We start from the raw sequence: 18989 nt of genomic DNA, 5'->3' as shown, positions 1-18989 counted from the left end.
CGACAATGAAGCAAAGAGCAGTGGGACTGCTAAAGCCGTTCGTGACTCGTCGGCTAAAGCTGTTGGCTCCCATGGCCGAGTCGACAATGAAGCAAAGAGTAGTGGGACTGCTAAAGCCGTTCGTACAACAGGAAAGTTGTTTGGATTTGCGTTCGATGGCTTCGAACGAAGTATTTACACTATCCTCAGTTTTTTTGTGTTCTACCTTTTTTTATGCAGTACTGTTTGTCTTCGGTTGGTTTTGGAAATGTGATTGATTGCGCCTTCAGGTGTTTTTCGTTTATTCCTGGTTTTCGTCGAGTAATTTGGAGAAGCCGACCTGGTCGAAAGCGATATGCTTGCGTACCTGCTTTATTGTTACCGTTGCGGTTATCTGGACGTTTGGTACAAACTGGTGGTGGCGAATATAAAACTCGTGATGAAAAAATTAAAGTAATTTGCCGATATTTGGACTTTTATGGACGTAAACAATTCACAAAAACACTTGGCTTCAATTTTCTGTGCTCTTGCAATTTATGGGAGGGAGTTGAAATTAACAAGCGATTAAAAAAGCTGTTCCAGTTTTGTAAGGCTAATGAAAAAGAAATTAAGAAGTCGTTGATTCCACGCCGCGGTTCCACCTCCTTAACCACACCACGAAACGAGGAAATAAATTTTTTTGGAGCTGTTCAAGCTCTACTTAAATGTTTGCATGAATATCCAAGGAAGTCAAGGCTGCCAAACAAGGCCGTTAAGGAGGTTTTGAAATGTTGTAAACTTGGTTTGAGCGAAAAAAAAACAGGTTAAAAGTAAAAAAGTTTTGGGCTTTAAACAGTGAATTTCGCAAAAAAGTTCAAACGTTTTTCAAAATAACGCATCACTTGGGATTATCCCAAAATTTGTCACCAGCTAGTACGCTTGCACCTGATGAAACTTTATTTTGTGTTTGCAATATTCCCTACGATGGTACATTAATGGTGGAGTGTGAAACGTGTCTGCAGTGGTTTCATCCCAAATGCGTGGTTGACAAATCGTCCGTCGCAGTAACTTTAACGAAAGACCAGTGGAAGTGCTCGAATTTGGTATGTTCTGGCGTTCATCTTGAATCTCAATCTTGCTTTGCGCATAGAACACAACAGTGTGAAGTTTCACTTAATGGCGACAATAAACTTTCGTTTAACGATAAAATTCCGAATGCGTCTTCCGCTGACACAACCTGTCATAGTTTTGATTTCGAGACTTTCGCTGTTGACGTTGAGTTCCCCGTTAAAACTAGTACACCGGTTGCTTCTAGATCTGTAGAGGAAAAGGCATCATGCGTTGCTTCTGAGGAAAACATAGAACTCCACCATAGTAGTTTTGATGGTTAGGATAACAACAGTTTCGGAGATGATATTACGACGATGTTGTTTGGAGAAATTGCAGCCGAAAACGATAATGCATGTGTTTATTCTCCTAACAAAGAAACTTGTGATGTAATTAATGAACTTTGTGGAGTAAGTTTGGAAATGCAGCGAAAATTTCATCACAGTGCGAATGTTAATGTTAGTGGCATGTTTATGCTGTCCTTGCAGGAGTGGCAATCCATGGTCGAAAATAGATCCGATCACCATTTTGGTGATAAGTTGTTTGTTGATATTGCTGTTGAACAAATTCGAAAGATGTATGCCGGTTGTGTCCCGAATGTATCAAACAATTATTTGTTAAACTTTGAGGCGATTGCTAAGGATAAAAACTGTAACAAGGAAGGTTGGATAAATTTGTATTGCGCCCATAAAAGATGTGAAGATTGCATGTGTGGCGTTAAGTTTGTTGTAACATTTTGGTCATTTGTAGACAAGGTCGAAGGACGGGTTGAAATATCTGGTAAGCGCAATCATAAACCTGGATGTAGAAAAAGTAGACGCATTAGTGGCTTGCTGAGGGACAAAATTCGCCAAGAGTTGAAAAATCAAACTGCCGTAAATCAGCACAGAAAATTATTCGACAAACTTTGTCTCGAGGAACGTTGGTTAGGCGCCCATACTTATTTTCCTTTGAAATCAGTTTTAAATAGCATCAAAAGCGAAAACAGCCTCGGAAACAAGCACAGTAGATTATGGTTTGTAAATTTGTATGTAAAGCTTTTAGAAATGGAAAAGTATAATATAAAGTTTGTACGTTGCATTCGTTTACATCCTCCTTTGGTAACGATGTACACGAACGCACAATTGAAAACGTTTAACCAAATTTGCGCTGTGGACGTTGTGTATTTTGATGCCACTGGAAGCATGTTGCACCGGATGGAAAATTACAAAGACTTTCAAGTTTATACTTTGTTAATTAGAAACCCAAGCAAAGGTTGTACACCGCTTCCAGTTGCAACTTGCGTGACAACGAACCATGACGCAATTTTGATAAGTCACTTTTTGGAAACGTTTCTTTTTGATTGTATCAAAGTCTGTAGTGTGTCCCGCCAGCCAAAACTGCTTATCATTGATGGCTCAATGGCAATGTGGAACGCAGTTTTGAAAGCATTTTGTAGAGAATCTCGTTTGGAATATTATAACCGTTGTTACCGCATTGCGACAGGAGTTCCAAATTACGGCGACCTAAAAAAAACTGTTGTTCACAATTGTTATAGCCATGCAATGATAGCAGCTAAGTCGTTGTGCAGCAAACATTGCAAAAGTTCCAAACTATCAAAAACTTACTTGTTTTAGCTCAATGTTTTTTTTAATTGTGAGACGATTGCAGACTTAGACATTGCTGTGGAAAGTTTCATTGTGTTGACTAACTGCGAAACATCATCCTCATTACTTCAGACACATTTTAATCGGCTAACATCAATGGTAATTTCTGGTAAATTCGGTATCAATATGACTGACGACGACAATGGCGTGAAAGAGGATACGGACTACACTTTTTGTAATAAAGGTACTGACAAATTACAGGAAAAAAAATTTTTTTTTTTTGTTGCCGATACAAACGCAAATTAGATGAATTTTTAAATTCACATGTTTACAAACAAAACGAAACAAAAATAAAAAACAATCTTTATTGTAATCCGAGTTTGTGAACGTGTAATTGAAGTGGTTAGAATCATTTTGCGGCCGAGATTTGAAACCAGGTTTGATTGTGGAAGGAAGCATGTTGAGTGAAATGGTGATGGACAAAATACTGGATGTAAATTTTTTCCTAAACAACGTTTTGTACTTTGAGGCCATCATTTGTTATTTAATGAGTACGGGTAGCTGTACATACGAGGAAACGTGTAGAAGGGTCGGTTCTAAACCATCGATTTTTGTTCAAAAGGACACAGTTAAATTTGCCAGCCATCTTGTTGTGTATACTTGTTGTTTCCTCGTTCATTTGAAATACATTTTAGATAAACGAGTTTTTCAGAAGGGATTGCCTGACTACCATATGGTTCTAAACCAGTGTATAGGAACACATCAATGCATGTGAACTAACTTAGCAGTTATGTTTTGTTATAAATTCAGAATAAAAGAATATGTTTACATTTCAGATCAGTTCTTTTCTTCATTTGGATGTGATTGCATCCAAATGTAGTTTTAGCTGCAAAATAAAACCACTACGATTGCCGGAACCTTGACGTGGTGTAGTGGCTTTGTACCAACACCGGCATACTGACACAAAATAGGCTATTTTATTACATAACACAACAAATCGCCTTTATCACATTCAATGACCTGCCATTTCGCTGGAAATTGTGGAGCCGGTTGGTATTTTAACTTATATCACCTTCACCTGCATGCTCTAGGCAAGCCCTGTGCAAATTATAGGAAATCCTATGTCCCGGAAAGTGTTTGAATGTTCGCTTATATGTCAAGATGTCTCTGCCGCCATTGCGCTCACAAGAAGCCTGTATGTCGTCACACACAATGACCTTTGTTTGAGTCTATTTCGCTGGGAATTGTGGAGCCGGTTGGTATTTTAACTTATATCACCTTCACCTACATGCTCTAGGCAAGCCCTGTGCAAAATTATAGGAAATCCTATGGCCCGGAAAGTGTTTGAATTTTCGCTTATATGTCAAGATGTCTCTAACGCCATTACGGTTACAAACAGCCTCTATGCCGTCACACACAATAACCTGTCATTGAGTCTATTTCGCTGGTAATTGTGGAGCCGGTTGGTATTTTAACTTATATCACCTTCACCTGTATGCTCTAGGCAAGCCCTGTGCAAAATTATAGGAAATCCTATGGCCCGGAAAGTGTTTGAATTTTAGCTTATATGTCAAGATGTCTCTGCCGCCATTGCGCTCACAAGAAGCCTCTATGTCGTCACACACAATGACCTTTGTTTGAGTCCATTTCGCTGGAAATTGTGGAGCCGGTTGGTATTTTAACTTATATCACCTTCACCTGCATGCTCTAGGCGAGCCCTGTGCAAAATTATAGGAAATCCTATGGCCCGGAAAGTGTTTGAATTTTCGCTTATATGTCAAGATGTCTCTGCCGCCATTGCGCTCACAGGAAGCCTCAATGTCGTCACACACAATGACCTTTGTTTGAGTCCATTTCGCTGGGAATTGTGGAGCCGGTTGGTATTTTAACTTATATCACCTACACCTGTATGCTCTAGGCAAGCCCTGTGCAAAATTATAGGAAATCCTATGGCCCGGTAAGTGTTTGAATTTTCGCTTATATGTCAAGATGTCTCTGCCGCCATTGCGCTCACAGGAAGCCTCTATGTCGTCACACACAATGACCTTTGTTTGAGTCCATTTCGCTGGGAATTGTGGAGCCGGTTGGTATTTTAACTTATATCACCTTCACCTACATGCTCTAGGCAAGCCCTGTGCAAAATTATAGGAAATCCTATGGCCCGGAAAGTGTTTGAATTTTCGCTTATATGTCAAGATGTCTCTGCCGCCATTGCGCTCACAAGAAGCCTCTATGTCGTCACACACAATGACCTTTGTTTGAGTCCATTTCGCTGGGAATTGTGGAGCCGGTTGGTATTTTAACTTATATCACCTACACCTGTATGCTCTAGGCAAGCCCTGTGCAAAATTATAGGAAATCCTATGGCCCGGAAAGTGTTTGAATTTTCGCTTATATGTCAAGATGTCTCTGCCGCCATTGCGCTCACAGGAAGCCTCTATGTCGTCACACACAATGACCTTTGTTTGAGTCCATTTCGCTGGGAATTGTGGAGCCGGTTGGTATTTTAACTTATATCACCTTCACCTACATGCTCTAGGCAAGCCCTGTGCAAAATTATAGGAAATCCTATGGCCCGGAAAGTGTTTGAATTTTCGCTTATATGTCAAGATGTCTCTGCCGCCATTGCGCTCACAGGAAGCCTCTATGTCGTCACACACAATGACCTTTGTTTGAGTCCATTTCGCTGGGAATTGTGGAGCCGGTTGGTATTTTAACTTATATCACCTTCACCTACATGCTCTAGGCAAGCCCTGTGCAAAATTATAGGAAATCCTATGGCCCGGAAAGTGTTTGAATTTTAGCTTATATGTCAAGATGTCTCTGCCGCCATTGCGCTCACAAGAAGCCTCTATGTCGTCACACACAATGACCTTTGTTTGAGTCCATTTCGCTGGAAATTGTGGAGCCGGTTGGTATTTTAACTTATATCACCTTCACCTGCATGCTCTAGGCGAGCCCTGTGCAAAATTATAGGAAATCCTATGGCCCGGAAAGTGTTTGAATTTTCGCTTATATGTCAAGATGTCTCTGCCGCCATTGCGCTCACAGGAAGCCTCAATGTCGTCACACACAATGACCTTTGTTTGAGTCCATTTCGCTGGGAATTGTGGAGCCGGTTGGTATTTTAACTTATATCACCTTCACCTGCATGCTCTAGGCAAGCCCTGTGCAAATTCATAGGAAGTCCTATGGCCCGGAAAGTGATTGATGTTTGGCTTACATTAACAGTTGCATTTTGTATGTAAAATTGGTATAGATCTGGTCCATGTTGCTTTCATTTGCAAAAGTTTTCAATATTTTATCAATTTCTTGTTTATTTCCTCTGATTGTATTGTTTTTTTTGCGGATTTTTAGTTAGATTTTTTTCTGAATCACGTATAAAACATGTTGTAATTTCATAGAAATTTGAATTGAGCTGTATTCACTCATGCGTTAAATAATTTTCGTAGAATTTTTTTTTTATTTCGCCGAAATGACGACCAGGGTTGCCATTTGGCCGTCTTCACGGCCAAATTCCAGAAATTTGGCCGTTTGAAAATCGGCCTGGCCGCGAAAAAATCGTTTGGCCGTGAGGCAGATATTTGGCCGAATTTGGCCGTATTTCACTTGGTACTATATAAATCCACAAAAGCCATTGCTGGTTTCAGGTTATCAATAGATTTGTGGACGATTGTGTTGTCATAAATATGTCTCCGAAAAATTGTTACGTCAGAAACTAATCTTGACTGAGTTGGTAAAGAATTATGCTGCAATCGTAATGTTTTAGCAACATAACCGGTTTTAAAACCACTGATAAGCATATAGATAACAGTGTTTTAAACATACAATTTACGAATTTATTCCGGCAAATTAGTCGTTTTTATAGAAATCATCAAACTTATAACGTGATTTGGCAGAATTTTGGCCGTAAGAGAAAAAAAAATCAAAAAAGTGATTTGGCCGAATTTTGGCCTTAAGAGAAAAAAAAATTGGCCGTCAAGTGTTTTGACCATCTGGCAGCCCTGATGACGACGGTGTTAAATGACTTGATAAATCCTCATCATGTAGACCAACAATAACTCGTATGGACGCTGACAAGATCAGCGAAGAAAGTGCTTGTCAAATAAGAGATGATGAGCCTTCAACATCTGCTGGTAAGTAATGCGTTGTTGTTTTGCTTTACTGCTATCACCTTGCTCGTAGTAAATAAAATGTTTTGCATCTGGGACATGTTGAATTTGTTATTTTTTTTTGAAATTCTGTCTTTAATGTTGGGGCTGTACATAGTTTGAAATGTTGAACATTGTTGTGTATAATTTTGAAGGTCCTTCACAAAAGATTGCAGCAAGTGAAGCAAAGATTAAAAATAGTAATGTTGGTGTTCAAGGAAATGTCAATCAACTGTTATTCACCGTCAACTACCATAGCAACCGTAAAAGCAATTATTTATACTTACACTTATTTTGAAATGAAATTTTCTGCCGCGCAGCAAGTTGTTTTGTTTCATTAAATATGCATTAAAATGGCATGATGAATTGGATACAATGGTGTGCAGTTGTGTCAACGTAACAAACTTTGAACTGCAGGTAAGAGAAAGAATGACAAAGGTGAAGCTCAAACTCGCAGTACATCGAAACGAAGTTCCTGTGGTTTGCCCTCAAAGCGCCACACGAGCAGCATTCAGAACAAACATGTTGGTGAGTGTCTGAATTGGTCTTTTTCCTCACACTCGTATTGCCATTTGCATCAGATGCAATTTGACACTTTCTATTTATTCGATAAACCTAACCTGAAACGTTAGGCTATAACGTTTCGATAGAAAAGATATCTAGGTTGTTCTGTTTATTTTCGGCCTGTTTACAAAGTTATCAACAACCTAATCCAAAACAGTTACCGAGACTGCCCGAGGTTGTCCTGGCAGGTGTTGAAACACAGGATAAAAGTAAGCTTGGAATTTCTTGGAAACATAAACCAAGTCATGCTGACTCTGTTGCTTTAATTCAGTGCACTGTCAGTTTAAAGTTTATCATTTTTGTAGTTGATAAAAATTTTACTGCATGACCGACTGCATTCATGCACTTGTAAACCGTTGTTGTTTAGCTTGGTAACATGATTTACAAACCTTTTTAGGTGAGCGTCTTAAGTCAGATTTATGTAACAGCGTTGAGTCAATCGCCAGCACCGAGTCGACACTTGCTGATTTTTCCGAACGACCCATAATCTCAGTCAAACTTTCCATAGTCAGTAAACCGCAACGAATTGATGACGAGTTTCTAGCTAAAGGACATTACCACCGTAGAAAGGACTTTGCTAAGGTTTATGATCGGCCGTCTGGTGACATCACCCCAGAACAAATGTTTGCTCATGCAAAGCAAAGAGCGCAAAAGGAGGCAGACCAAAAATTTCCAGCACCTGCTGCTAAAGCGAAACAAGAATACGTGCAGAAGCATGGCAATATTGTGGGGGTTATCGGCCAAGCTGGAATTGGTAAAACAACTTCTGCCAAAAATTGGGCTTTGCAAGCTTTATCTGACCATCAGTTGTTTGGGAAAATATCTTACTTTTTCTACATCATAATTCGAAATATTAAATTCAACAAGGAGATGACTTTTCTTCAGTTTTTACTTCACACCTTGCAAATTGACGATCGTTACCCACCAGCTGTTGCAAAAAGCATCTTAGAGTCTCTTAAAATTGATACTGATATTGTCATGATATTCGACGGCGTGGACGAGGCTGTTTTAGAATCGTTTTCAAGTGAAGTACCCTTTCCTTTGTTGGAAGGAAAGAATAAACCAGAAGTTTATCTCAAGCATTTGCTGAATGGAAATTTACTTCCTTGTTCTCGTAAGATATTCACGTCACGACCAGCTGCATTCTATAACCTCCATTCTTCCCATAGACCAAGGTTTATTGTTGAAATTCTCGGCTTAACTCCAAACTCGCAAAAAGAGCTTGGACAACAGATTTGCGGTTCAAAATACGACTCAATACATAAAAAGCTAGAAGACAACAAAAATTTGTTTGCTTACTCTTATGTGCCTGTAAATTTTATTTTGACTGTCCATTACCTAATGAATTTCAATGGTGATATTCAGTTTGTTTCACTTACTCAAGTTCTCGCTTTCACTTGTGTTCAATATTCACAAACTAAACACCTCAAAGGTGAGCAACGAGAATTGGACAAGCTAGTAAAAATGGCTTTTGATGGTTTCAATGATCAAAAGATCATATTTAGCACTACGGATATATGGAGAGCTGGCATTGATGATTCCACAGCCAATTCATTTTTGAACACTTCTGTTACCAAGAAAGGAAACCTAAAATTAACAATTTTAAATGGACAAAAGCATATATATTTCTCTCACCTGATCTGGCAAGAGTTTTTCGTTGCGGTTTACTTGATGATGATCATGCCCTTACAGGAATTCAAGGAAAAATACTCCCTATTTATCGAGGATAGGTGGGAAGTTGTTGCCAGGTTTGCATTCGGACTTCGTGATTTGTCAGTTTTCAACGACCTAAAGTTGGTAGTTCCCGGATGTAGATACGAAGATTGGAAAGCTAAGAATATTCTGCTCCGGAATCTTATTATATCATATATGGAGAAGAACAACAATAACCATGAAAATATACATCGGGGTTGCAGCTGGGCCCGTGAAGCAAATGATGAAGACATAACTTCATCTATTTCCAGCTTACTTTCAGATGATCTGGACTTTTCAAGATCTTTGATTCTTTCAACTGATGTCGAAAACCTGTGCTTCGTAATTCGAAAGAGGGAAATCCCAGTAAGTTAAAGTGTCCTTGCAGGCAAATGTTTACATCACTAATTAATGAGCAAATACAATTGCGGCTAACGTTCTGTTGGTCTTACCCTCTGTAATGTAGGCATTATGCGCCATTTAGTGTGCTCTATAGCGCCATTGACTTAACATTCGTGGAAATAACATGGAAGTTGTCATGACGTCATGCTTGCCCTCTGTAGTTGGTTTATTTTTTGTAATTTAATTTTGTGAAAAGTTGGGAAAAGTGTGTCCTTAGAAAACCAATATGTTGAAGTTAAAATCATTGCATCAGCACATACACTGAAAAAAGTTGTCCTGTCCGACAACCCGATTAAAGATAGTAGGGCAGCTTCGGTTGCAAATTGCATCCACAACATTGAATATATGGACCGGAATAAATGCAGCCTCATAAGTGTTGGTGCCAAACATCTGTACCACAGTATTGAATGTTTACAGAAACCAGCAATTGTCATCTTTTTGCCATCTCTACATTATTCCTTTCTCACACGGCATAGGCGTCAGTGTTTGTTTTGTGCAATCCTATTTTCAATGACTTTGACAAACCCAACACTTCTTAGCAGTGGCGGATCTAGGGGAGGTGTTTGGGGGTCAGAACACCCCCCTCAGCATTGTGCTATATTATTTTGAAGGATCTAAAACTGCGGTTAGTATTACACAACGCAGGAGCGAACACTTCGGGCCAGTGTTCGTCTCCGCAATTTCTTTGTTTACCAGTCGCACCCGCCGCGTTCAGGCGGTGACAACATTTTTACTATTCGACATGCACGACAACTTTTCTCAAGATGTTCGACACGCAGAAAAAAATCGAAGCCCTGATCACAACGAAAACATAAATTACATGAAAAATGGCTTGAAACAATCATTTTAATTTTCGCCAATTTTTTCGCATATATTTATCCACGACCGCAGAAATATCGATTTGTTTGTGTATGTTAATAAGTGCAAGGCCTTAAACGTTCCTGCCCCATCCTACTTCGCAGATATATCTTTAATCTGCGAAGATTAGAAAATGACCGTTCAGCAGAAGCAGTTGTTACTGGAAGCGACAGAATATCTAAAACCTCTGTCATCACGGTGGCCACGAAGAGGAAAACACTGTGCACCTCATAACCTGATGATACCTATTTTAGCCTAAACAAAACGCGATTTTTGGCGTATTTTAGTGCGAGCCCCCAGATGTCACGTTCCGTTTTAACGGTTACGCAAAAGATGGGATCTGACTTGAAAACGCGAGGTTGAACACCAACCCTTGTAAGATCGGCAATGGAGTCTGGCAATCGGTATGTGGGGTTGGGAAGACAATTAGGGTGGGCATTCCGTGTGAGGTGCTATCCGACCAGGGGACCCAATTCATCTCCAGCTGCATGAAGGAAGTCGAAAGGCTGTTAAAGGTGCGCCACCTAAACACTACCCCATACTCTCCACAATGCAACGGGTTAGTTGAAAAGTTGGCGGTACATATACTAAAATTAGAACGATACAGAGAAGATTAGCATGGCCCCTGCGCAAGTAACGGGCGACGCGATAAAACTGGCACATTCGGGACGAAACAAAAGAAATGAGGGTGCGAAGCGGCCGTTCGAAACAAAAGATTTGATACGCACAGTAAACGTCCGGTGGTTGCGAGATATCGTCGCATGGGAATTAGGCCATAGACTATCGCATTAGGTCGATCTATAATACATTTGTGACATTTAGCCTAAGCCGAACGTGAAATGGGCGTGACCAAACTCAGACACCCCCCTCATTTTTTTCTTGATCCGCCACTGCTTCTCAGTAATGGTTCTCAAAAACTATGCTTGATTCATTTCAATATTTTTACCTCTAATGCAATGATTTTAATTTTTCGTCTGTCGTGAAACAACTTCTTTCGAAGAACTTGCACTGCGTTGCAAACTTTGCACAGTTGAGGTATTTGGGGTGTAGTCTTTTTGAGACTGTCAAAAATGTTAGCATGGATCATGCCAGTTCCAACCAGTATTTATTTAGCTGAAGAAGCTTGACCTGTACTACAACCAGCTATGGGGCAACGGGGCAACTTTTCTATGTTCTTTGAAAGATGTTGGTGCTGAACATCTTTCAAAGAACATGAAAAAGTTGGAAAATCCAGTAAACCTTTAGAAACTAACTAACCACACATTATAATTTCTTGCTTTTTTGTGAATTATTTTCATCACTCACCAGTCAAATAGTATCTTTGAGTTCCCCAAAAATGTATTCCTATTTTGTGGTCAGTTTATAAAAATATTGTAAACGACATCAACAGAAAAAGGTTGTTTTTAATCAAAGCAAAATGTGCAAAATTGTTTTTGTTTGGTGAATGCCATGTGCTATATAATAAGGCATAAAGTAATAGTCCAAATAATCCAGTCAAAGTATGGCCACTCCACGTTAGCTGCTGAAGGTTTACTCAGCAACTCAGCCTTATACTTGTATAAATACACGAAGCAAACATACGTAGGAAGCTTTTTAGTGTATACTTGGTGTCAATATCACACAAAGGAACCATAGAAATATGGAATGTACTGTAGTTTTTTCAAACTATCGAGTGTAACATGATCTCTAAATATGCACAGCTTATAGTAATGAATATTTAACACCAAAACTAAGGGAAAGATTAGTTGCAGGACTCGATATTCCATGGAACGACACAAATTGTTGTTTAAAATAAAACAATCGTGCATTTTGGTTTGGAACTAAAGCTAAAACGAAAATATATAAACAGTTGTTAGTTAATGTCACTCTCACTTTTTTCTGTTGAAAATGTGTTCAGCTGAAGAAACTTCGCCTGTCTGACCACCCGATTGGAGACAGTGGGGCAGCGTTTGTAGCTAATTGCATACGCAACATTAAAGATGTTGATCTGAGTAATTGCAACCTGACAAGTGTTGGTGCCGAACATCTTTCGAAGAGCATAGAAAAGTTGGGAAATCCGGTAAGCCTTAACTAACTATTACCAACCTTATTTATATCAAGTACAGTCAAACAAATTGTTTTAACAACTGTAGCTGTAGTTAATTTTTTTTTCATTGCTGTAGACTTGTATCACTGTGCTTTGTTTATCAATACACATTGGGCATATATTTGTTTAAATTGTCGCGCCTTTGCAAACGAACGACGCAAAGTGTTGTTTAAAATAAAACAATCATGCGTTTTGGTTTGGAATTAAAGCCAAAATGAAAATACATAAACAGTTGTTAGTTAATGTCATGCTCACTTTTTTCAGTTAAAAATGTGTTTAGCTGAAGAAACTTCGCCTGTCTGGCAACCCGATTGGAGACAGTGGGGCAGCTTTTGTAGCTAATTGCATACGCAACATTAAAGATGTTGATCTGAGTATTTGCAACCTGACAAGTGTTGGTGCCGAACATCTTTCGAAGAGCATAGAAAAGTTGGAAAATCCGGTAAACTACTACTAATCATATATTCTTTGTTGTACTGTTAAAGCATAATAAAAATATGAACAATTAAGTCAAACAAATTGTTGTGACAACTGTAGCTGTAGTTATTTTTTTTTCATTGTTACAGATTTGCATCACTGTGCTTTATTTATCATTAAATACCATGTATATTTGTAAGAATTGTAGCACCTTTGCAACCAGAAAGCAATGCACATAAATCGTTTCGTAGTGTAGAGAAAAAATTCAGAAGTCTGATCATAATATTTGTGCCATTCGGTTAATTTTTTCACTGTATTTCACGTAGTAGAAACACTTTTGTTGTCTTGTGATAACTCCCAGTATCATGATGGCTGACTGATGATTACTGTTATATTTTTTCATCTTTAAATGTGGTATGTATAAGAGCATGTAAATAGAACTAATATTAATGCTGAGATACTTTATTGCTATTGACAGTTACTTTATAACCACAATTTATTCAGGTGAAGAAGCTCAACCTATCCGTCAATCCAATAGGTGACAGTGGGGCAGCTTTGGTTGCAAAGTGCATTCATAACATTGAAGATGTAGAACTAAAAGCATGCAGACTGACAAGTGTTGGTGCCGAACATCTGTCCGAGAACATTCAATCGTTGAAGAATCCGGTAAACTTTTGCATGATGTGTCTGTTTTTATTGTGCATAAAAAGTCAAACACCCCTTAGCCACGAATGTAATAGTTATTCACCAAACATTTGCAGGATCTTTCGTGTGTGGTAATGACATCAAATTGTTGGGTAAAAACCATTGTACGATTGAGGACCCGTGCTGGATAGAGACTGCACTGGTTCCGAAGGCAAATTGCAACAATTAGTTGCTTGAAAGTAGTTGTGACTTATATTGCCTAAATTTTTTAATGAATTTTTCGAAATCGTTTTGTAAATTAATGATGTTTTGATGCGTCGTGCACTCCTAGTTTGGTGAAATGATCTTCGAGATGCGCCAGGAACTAAATTTTGAAGACAAGCATTGAGTTTAGGGCTGGAAGTAGTTGCCATATTAATTTACAATAGTCATACGAAGAATTGCAGTCTCGGTAAAAAAAACACTTTATGTGAATGAAGGAAGCATTTTCTTAATGGTTTTGCCAGTCTCAATCATGCAACAATAATATTGATGATGAACACAGTTAGGTTTGAAATGAAATATAAATCTGACGTTCTTCTGGTGAAAAACAACAAATATTTTGTTTAAAAAAGATTGTATTTTCTGTCATTTCGTAGCGTACCTGGTGGCAAAACCTATTTTCACTTTTCAGTAGTTTGAAATGTCGACTTAAAACATTTTGAAAAAATCTTACATAAATATTACACTGAAATAACACAAGGTTTTCTCCATGTGAAAAAGTCGTTTGGAACTGTAGATTAATTATTGGTACTCGCGCTAAGTTTGACTGTTTTATTGATTCATCTGAAGGAGCTTAACCTTTCCAACAGTCCAATCAAAGACAGCGGGGTTTTCACAGGCCTATAGAGATATGTGAAAAAAATTAACCACGTATTAGATAACTTTCAAGGTTGGCCCCAAAAAATTTGTTTTCGACCAGCTGAGTGTAATGAGCATTGATCGTTGAATTTAACAAACAACGATGCTATGTTGGATTGCATACCTATTTCAAAAAATAAACAACTTCACTTCAAGCGTAATTGATCGATATACAATAAGTTAATACACACATAAACCCTTGCTTCATCAATTTGTGAAGTGAAAATTTATGTGACTCATTTAGGGCGGTTAAAACCATTCCACACAGGACATGACAAGAAAAGGCGACGATTGCAAAACCAGTTAGTTGCAAGTGGATTCACCGAGACTATTTTCCAGTTAAATATCCTATAGGCAGGATTGTCATCGATCTGAAATCAGAAAAAAAGTACGACTGAAAAGGAATACGATTTATTTATATCGTTGCTATATTTAAAAAGAATGTGGCAAATGTGAGTATGTCGAACAAATCGTGTTGGCAAAAAAACTCTACCGTGTGCGTTATGACATTCAAACAATTGCGTTTTCATGCTTTACCTCGACATTTCTAAACACTCTGGTGACAGTACAACAAACTTCATCGTTTAACTTGCGTCATGAAAACCCCAGACTTGGAATGGAATAAATCATTAAGTTTCCAAATTTGTAAAATAGCTTTGTAGAATAACTTGTCTTTACAGGTAGGACAATAAATTATTTTGCGAAACCGTAAACCTGGATTTTAATCCTGTATTTTCCACAATGAACCAATTGAAAGCCATGAATATTTTTTTCGATACTTTAATGATACTCACACAGCCTTAAACACAACTATGTTCTTTTTCAGCTGAAGAATCTCGACTTGTCCCGCAACCCGATTGAAGACAGCGGGGCAGCTTCGGTTGCAAATTGCATCGAAAACATTGAAGGTTTAAACCTGAGTGAATGCGACCTGACAAGTGTTGGTGCCGAACATCTGTCTGACAAATGCTCGTTCCAGAATCCGGTAAGGGTGAACTATTGAAGTGTAGGAGCCTTCAGTGATGAATGAATACAATAATCGTTTTACCCAGTATGCGAAACAAACGCACAGAAGGACGCATATCTGTATTTCTATTAAAATAAGCTTTGCCGAAATGCCCACCTTGTTATGTATCGTCTGTCAAAATAGAAGCAGCAGGTCACAAAGCAACCAGTGATGCATAGGGGTTAAGTTAGCACATCTGCATGTGCCGTTGCTATTGCGAATTTGAGCGAGTTTCGGGCATTTTTAGTGGGATTTTGATCGGTTTGAATCATGTAGTTTCTTGGTGCCGGGTACTGTAGAAAATTTGACTAAGAAAAAGTTCAAACTACAGGCGATATTTGCAGAAAAATCAATTGTTTCAAGGCCCATTCATTTGTGGTTATATGAAAGATCCATCCCGCATCTACGCAATTGGTCAAAATTGGTCGCCGGACAGGTGCATTATTAACCCCTGGGGGCATTTGATCCCTCCCTGTTGTGGTTTAATGATAGGTCCATCTCTTTTCCACAGAATAACACCAAAGTTAGTTGCTAAATAATTGCCTAAAGAACCTCCCACGACGGTTTATGCCCCCTGTAGGTCATAAGATCTTCCCGGAGGCTCAACAAATCCTTGCTGTGTATTGTCTCATCCAGGAGAAATAATTTCTTTTTTGTCTTGGAAGAATACTATAGGTCCCTAATATAAGTCACAAGACCCAGCAACGGTAATTTGGATACAAGCGAAACAGTCGACAGGTGCATTATTGCATAGGGCCTTGAAAACAGGACATCAACGGACCCTATGTGGTCCCTACTTTTTACGCTACGACCCAATGAATATATGGTGCTAAAAGAACTCATGGTCAGTTTCGGCCTTTTTGCGTGCATACGAGCGAATTAGGTGGGGGTCTTTGATCGGGTCCCAACTCAAAAGAAAAGGTTGCTACAAGCTGAAATTTGGTACGCTTTGTCACAAAGGACATGTCTCTTGATCGATGCAAGTTTCGATTAGTAGTTTGCTTGTGACGTCACAATGTTGAGTAAATCTTTCTTGTTCTAAACGCCACTAAGTATCGCACAAACACAGTAGGTACTTGAATTTCGTTGGATGGTAAAGTAGAAGGATAGGCCTTCCACATGGTGCATCATCCGACCCTATGGGGTCCCTACTTTTAGACCTGAGTGGATGCAAACTGACAAATGTTGGTGCTGCACATCTGTCCGAGAACATTAAATCCTTGAAGAATCCGGTAAACATAATGTGTCTGTCTTTGTTGTGCATTAACAGTCAAACACCGCTTAGGTGCAAATGAAAAAGTTATTCGCCATCCATCCCTTGCCAAACAATTGCGGGAGTTTTTGTGTGTGGTAATGACATCAAATTGTTGGATAAAAACCATTGTACGATTAAGGACCCGTGCTGGATAGAGACTGCACTGGTTCAGAAGGCAAATTGCAACGATTAGTGGCTTGAAAGTAGTTGTGACTTATATTGCATAAATTTTTTAATGAATTTTTGGAAATCGTTTTGTGAATTAATGATGTTTTGATGCGTCGTGCACTCCTAGTTTGGTGAAATGATCTTCGAGATGCGCCAGGAACTAAATTTGGAAGACAAGCATTGAGTTTAGGGCTGGAAGTAGTTGCCATATTAATTTACAATAGTCATACGAAGAATTACAGTCTCTTTATATAATTGAAGGAAGAATTTTCTTGCTTTCTTCAATTGTATAAAATGGTTTTGTCAGTCTCAGTCATTCAACAATAACATTGATGATGAACACAGTTACATTTGAAATGTCCACTGAAAACATTTTAACAAAATCTACAAATGAAAATCTTACATAAATCTTTGCACTGAAATCACACACGGTTTTCTCCATGTGAAAAAGTTGTTTGGAACTGTAGATTAATTATTGGTACTCGCTCCAAGTTTGACTGTTTTATTGATTCAGCTGAAGGGACTTAACCTTTCCAACAGTCCGATCAAAGACAGCGAGGTTTCTCACAGGCCTATAGAGATATGTGAGAAGTTGGTAAACAAAATTAACCACGTATTAGATAACTTTCAATGGTGGCCCCTAAAACATTGTTTTTGATCCCCTGAGTGTGTAATGAGCATTGATGCGTTGCATTCAACAAACATGTATCTTGATGCTATGTTGAATTGCATACCTATTTCAAAAAATATACAACTTCACTTCAAGCGTAATTGATCGATATACAATGAGCTAATACACACATAAACCCTTGCTTTATCAGTTTGTGAAGTGAAAATTTATGTGACTGATTTAGGGCGGTTAAAGCCATTCCACACAGGGCATGATAAAAAAAGGCGACGATTGCAAAACCAGTTAGTTGCTAGTAGATTCGCCGAGATTATTTTCCAGTTAAATAACTTATAAGCAGGATTATTATCGATCCCAAATGAAAAAAAAGTTCGACTGAAAAGGAATACGATTTACTTATAACGTTGCCACATTTAAAAAGAATGCGGCAAATGTGAGTATGTCAAACAAATCGTGTTGGCAAAAAAACTGTTGTGTGCGTTATGACATTCAAACAATTGCGTTTCGTTCTTTACCTCGACATTTCCAAACACTCTGGTGACATTACAACAAACTTCATCGTTTAACTTGCGTCATGAAAACCCCAGACTTGGAATGGAATAAATCATTAAGTTTCCAAATTTGTAAAATAGCTTTGGAGAATAACTTGTCTTTACAGGTAGGACAACAAATTATTTTGCGAAACCGTAAACCTGGATTTTAATCCTAAATTTTCCACAATGAAGCAATTGAAAGCAATCAATATTTGTTCGAAACATTTGTGATACTCACACAAAAATGTACTTTTTCAGTTGAAGAAACTCAACTTATCCTTGAACCCGATTGGAGACAGCGGGACATCTTTGGTTGCAAATTGCATTGAAAACATTGAAGAATTGGACCTGAGAAGATGCGACCTGACAAGTGTTGGTGTTGAACATCTGTCCGACAACATATGCTGTTTGCAGAATCTGGTAAGGGTGAACTTTTTAAGTGTAAGGACCATCAATGATGAATGAATACATTACATGTTTTACCCAATATACCAAACAAACGCACTGGAGGACATATATCTGTATTTCTATTAAAATAAGCTTTGCAGAAATGCACAGTATGTAATGCATCTTCTGTCACAATAGAAGCAGAACGCCACAAAGCAACCAGTGATGCGTAGGGGTTAATTTTTCGGTTGAGTGAGCACATATGCATGTGCTGTTGCTAAGGCGAATTTAAGCGAGTTTCGGGCAATTTTAGTGGGATTTTGAGGGCCCATTTATTTGTGGTTTTGTAAAAGACCCAACCCTCATCTACGCTTTCTGGTCAAAATTGGTTGGTAGACAGGTGTATTATTGACCGCTGAGGGCATTTGATCCCTCCCTGTTGGACATTATTTGGGGTTAAAAAGCAACAAGAAATGCAACTCAATTTTGCAGAAAAATGAATCGTTTAAAAATCACATATATTGTGGTTCAATGTTATCTCTCCCCACACAATAGCAAAGTTAGTTGCTAAATAATTGTCTAAGCAACATCCCACGACTGTTTATGCCCCTTGTAGGTCATAAGATCTTCCAGGAGGCTTAGTGCA

The 18989-nt window shown here is 38.6% G+C and overlaps 1 protein-coding gene and 1 pseudogene across 16 annotated transcripts in view; both read left to right on the top strand.

Moving 5' to 3' along the window:
- LOC145890428 (NACHT, LRR and PYD domains-containing protein 12-like) overlaps positions 1 to 18989 on the top strand; it is a 481386-nt gene that overhangs the window by 265839 nt on the left and 196558 nt on the right. For 7 of the 16 annotated variants that reach the window (XM_082981491.1, XM_082981485.1, XM_082981490.1 and 4 more), the window contains 3 exons: positions 12216 to 12377; positions 13326 to 13487; positions 18215 to 18376. The exons of 1 other annotated variant lie outside the window; for it this stretch is intronic. In XM_082981491.1, coding sequence (XP_082837617.1) covers positions 12216 to 12377; positions 13326 to 13487; positions 18215 to 18376 — 486 coding nt within the window. Of the gene's footprint in view, positions 1 to 6678; positions 6788 to 6957; positions 7066 to 7219; positions 7331 to 8923; positions 9425 to 12215; positions 12378 to 12684; positions 12847 to 13325; positions 13488 to 18214; positions 18377 to 18989 lie in introns of those variants that run through there. 8 more of the 16 variants (XM_082981482.1, XM_082981488.1, XM_082981501.1 and 5 more) reach the window with 7 other exon arrangements.
- LOC145892767 (U6 spliceosomal RNA) lies at positions 10885 to 10985 on the top strand (annotated as a pseudogene).

This window comes from Ascidia mentula, chromosome 2, assembly GCF_947561715.1.
Source record: "Ascidia mentula chromosome 2, kaAscMent1.1, whole genome shotgun sequence".
In the NCBI taxonomy this organism is placed as follows: Eukaryota; Metazoa; Chordata; class Ascidiacea; order Phlebobranchia; family Ascidiidae; genus Ascidia; species Ascidia mentula.
Note: the sequence above shows the minus strand (reverse complement) of the source record. Positions and strands in the feature narration are given on the sequence as shown.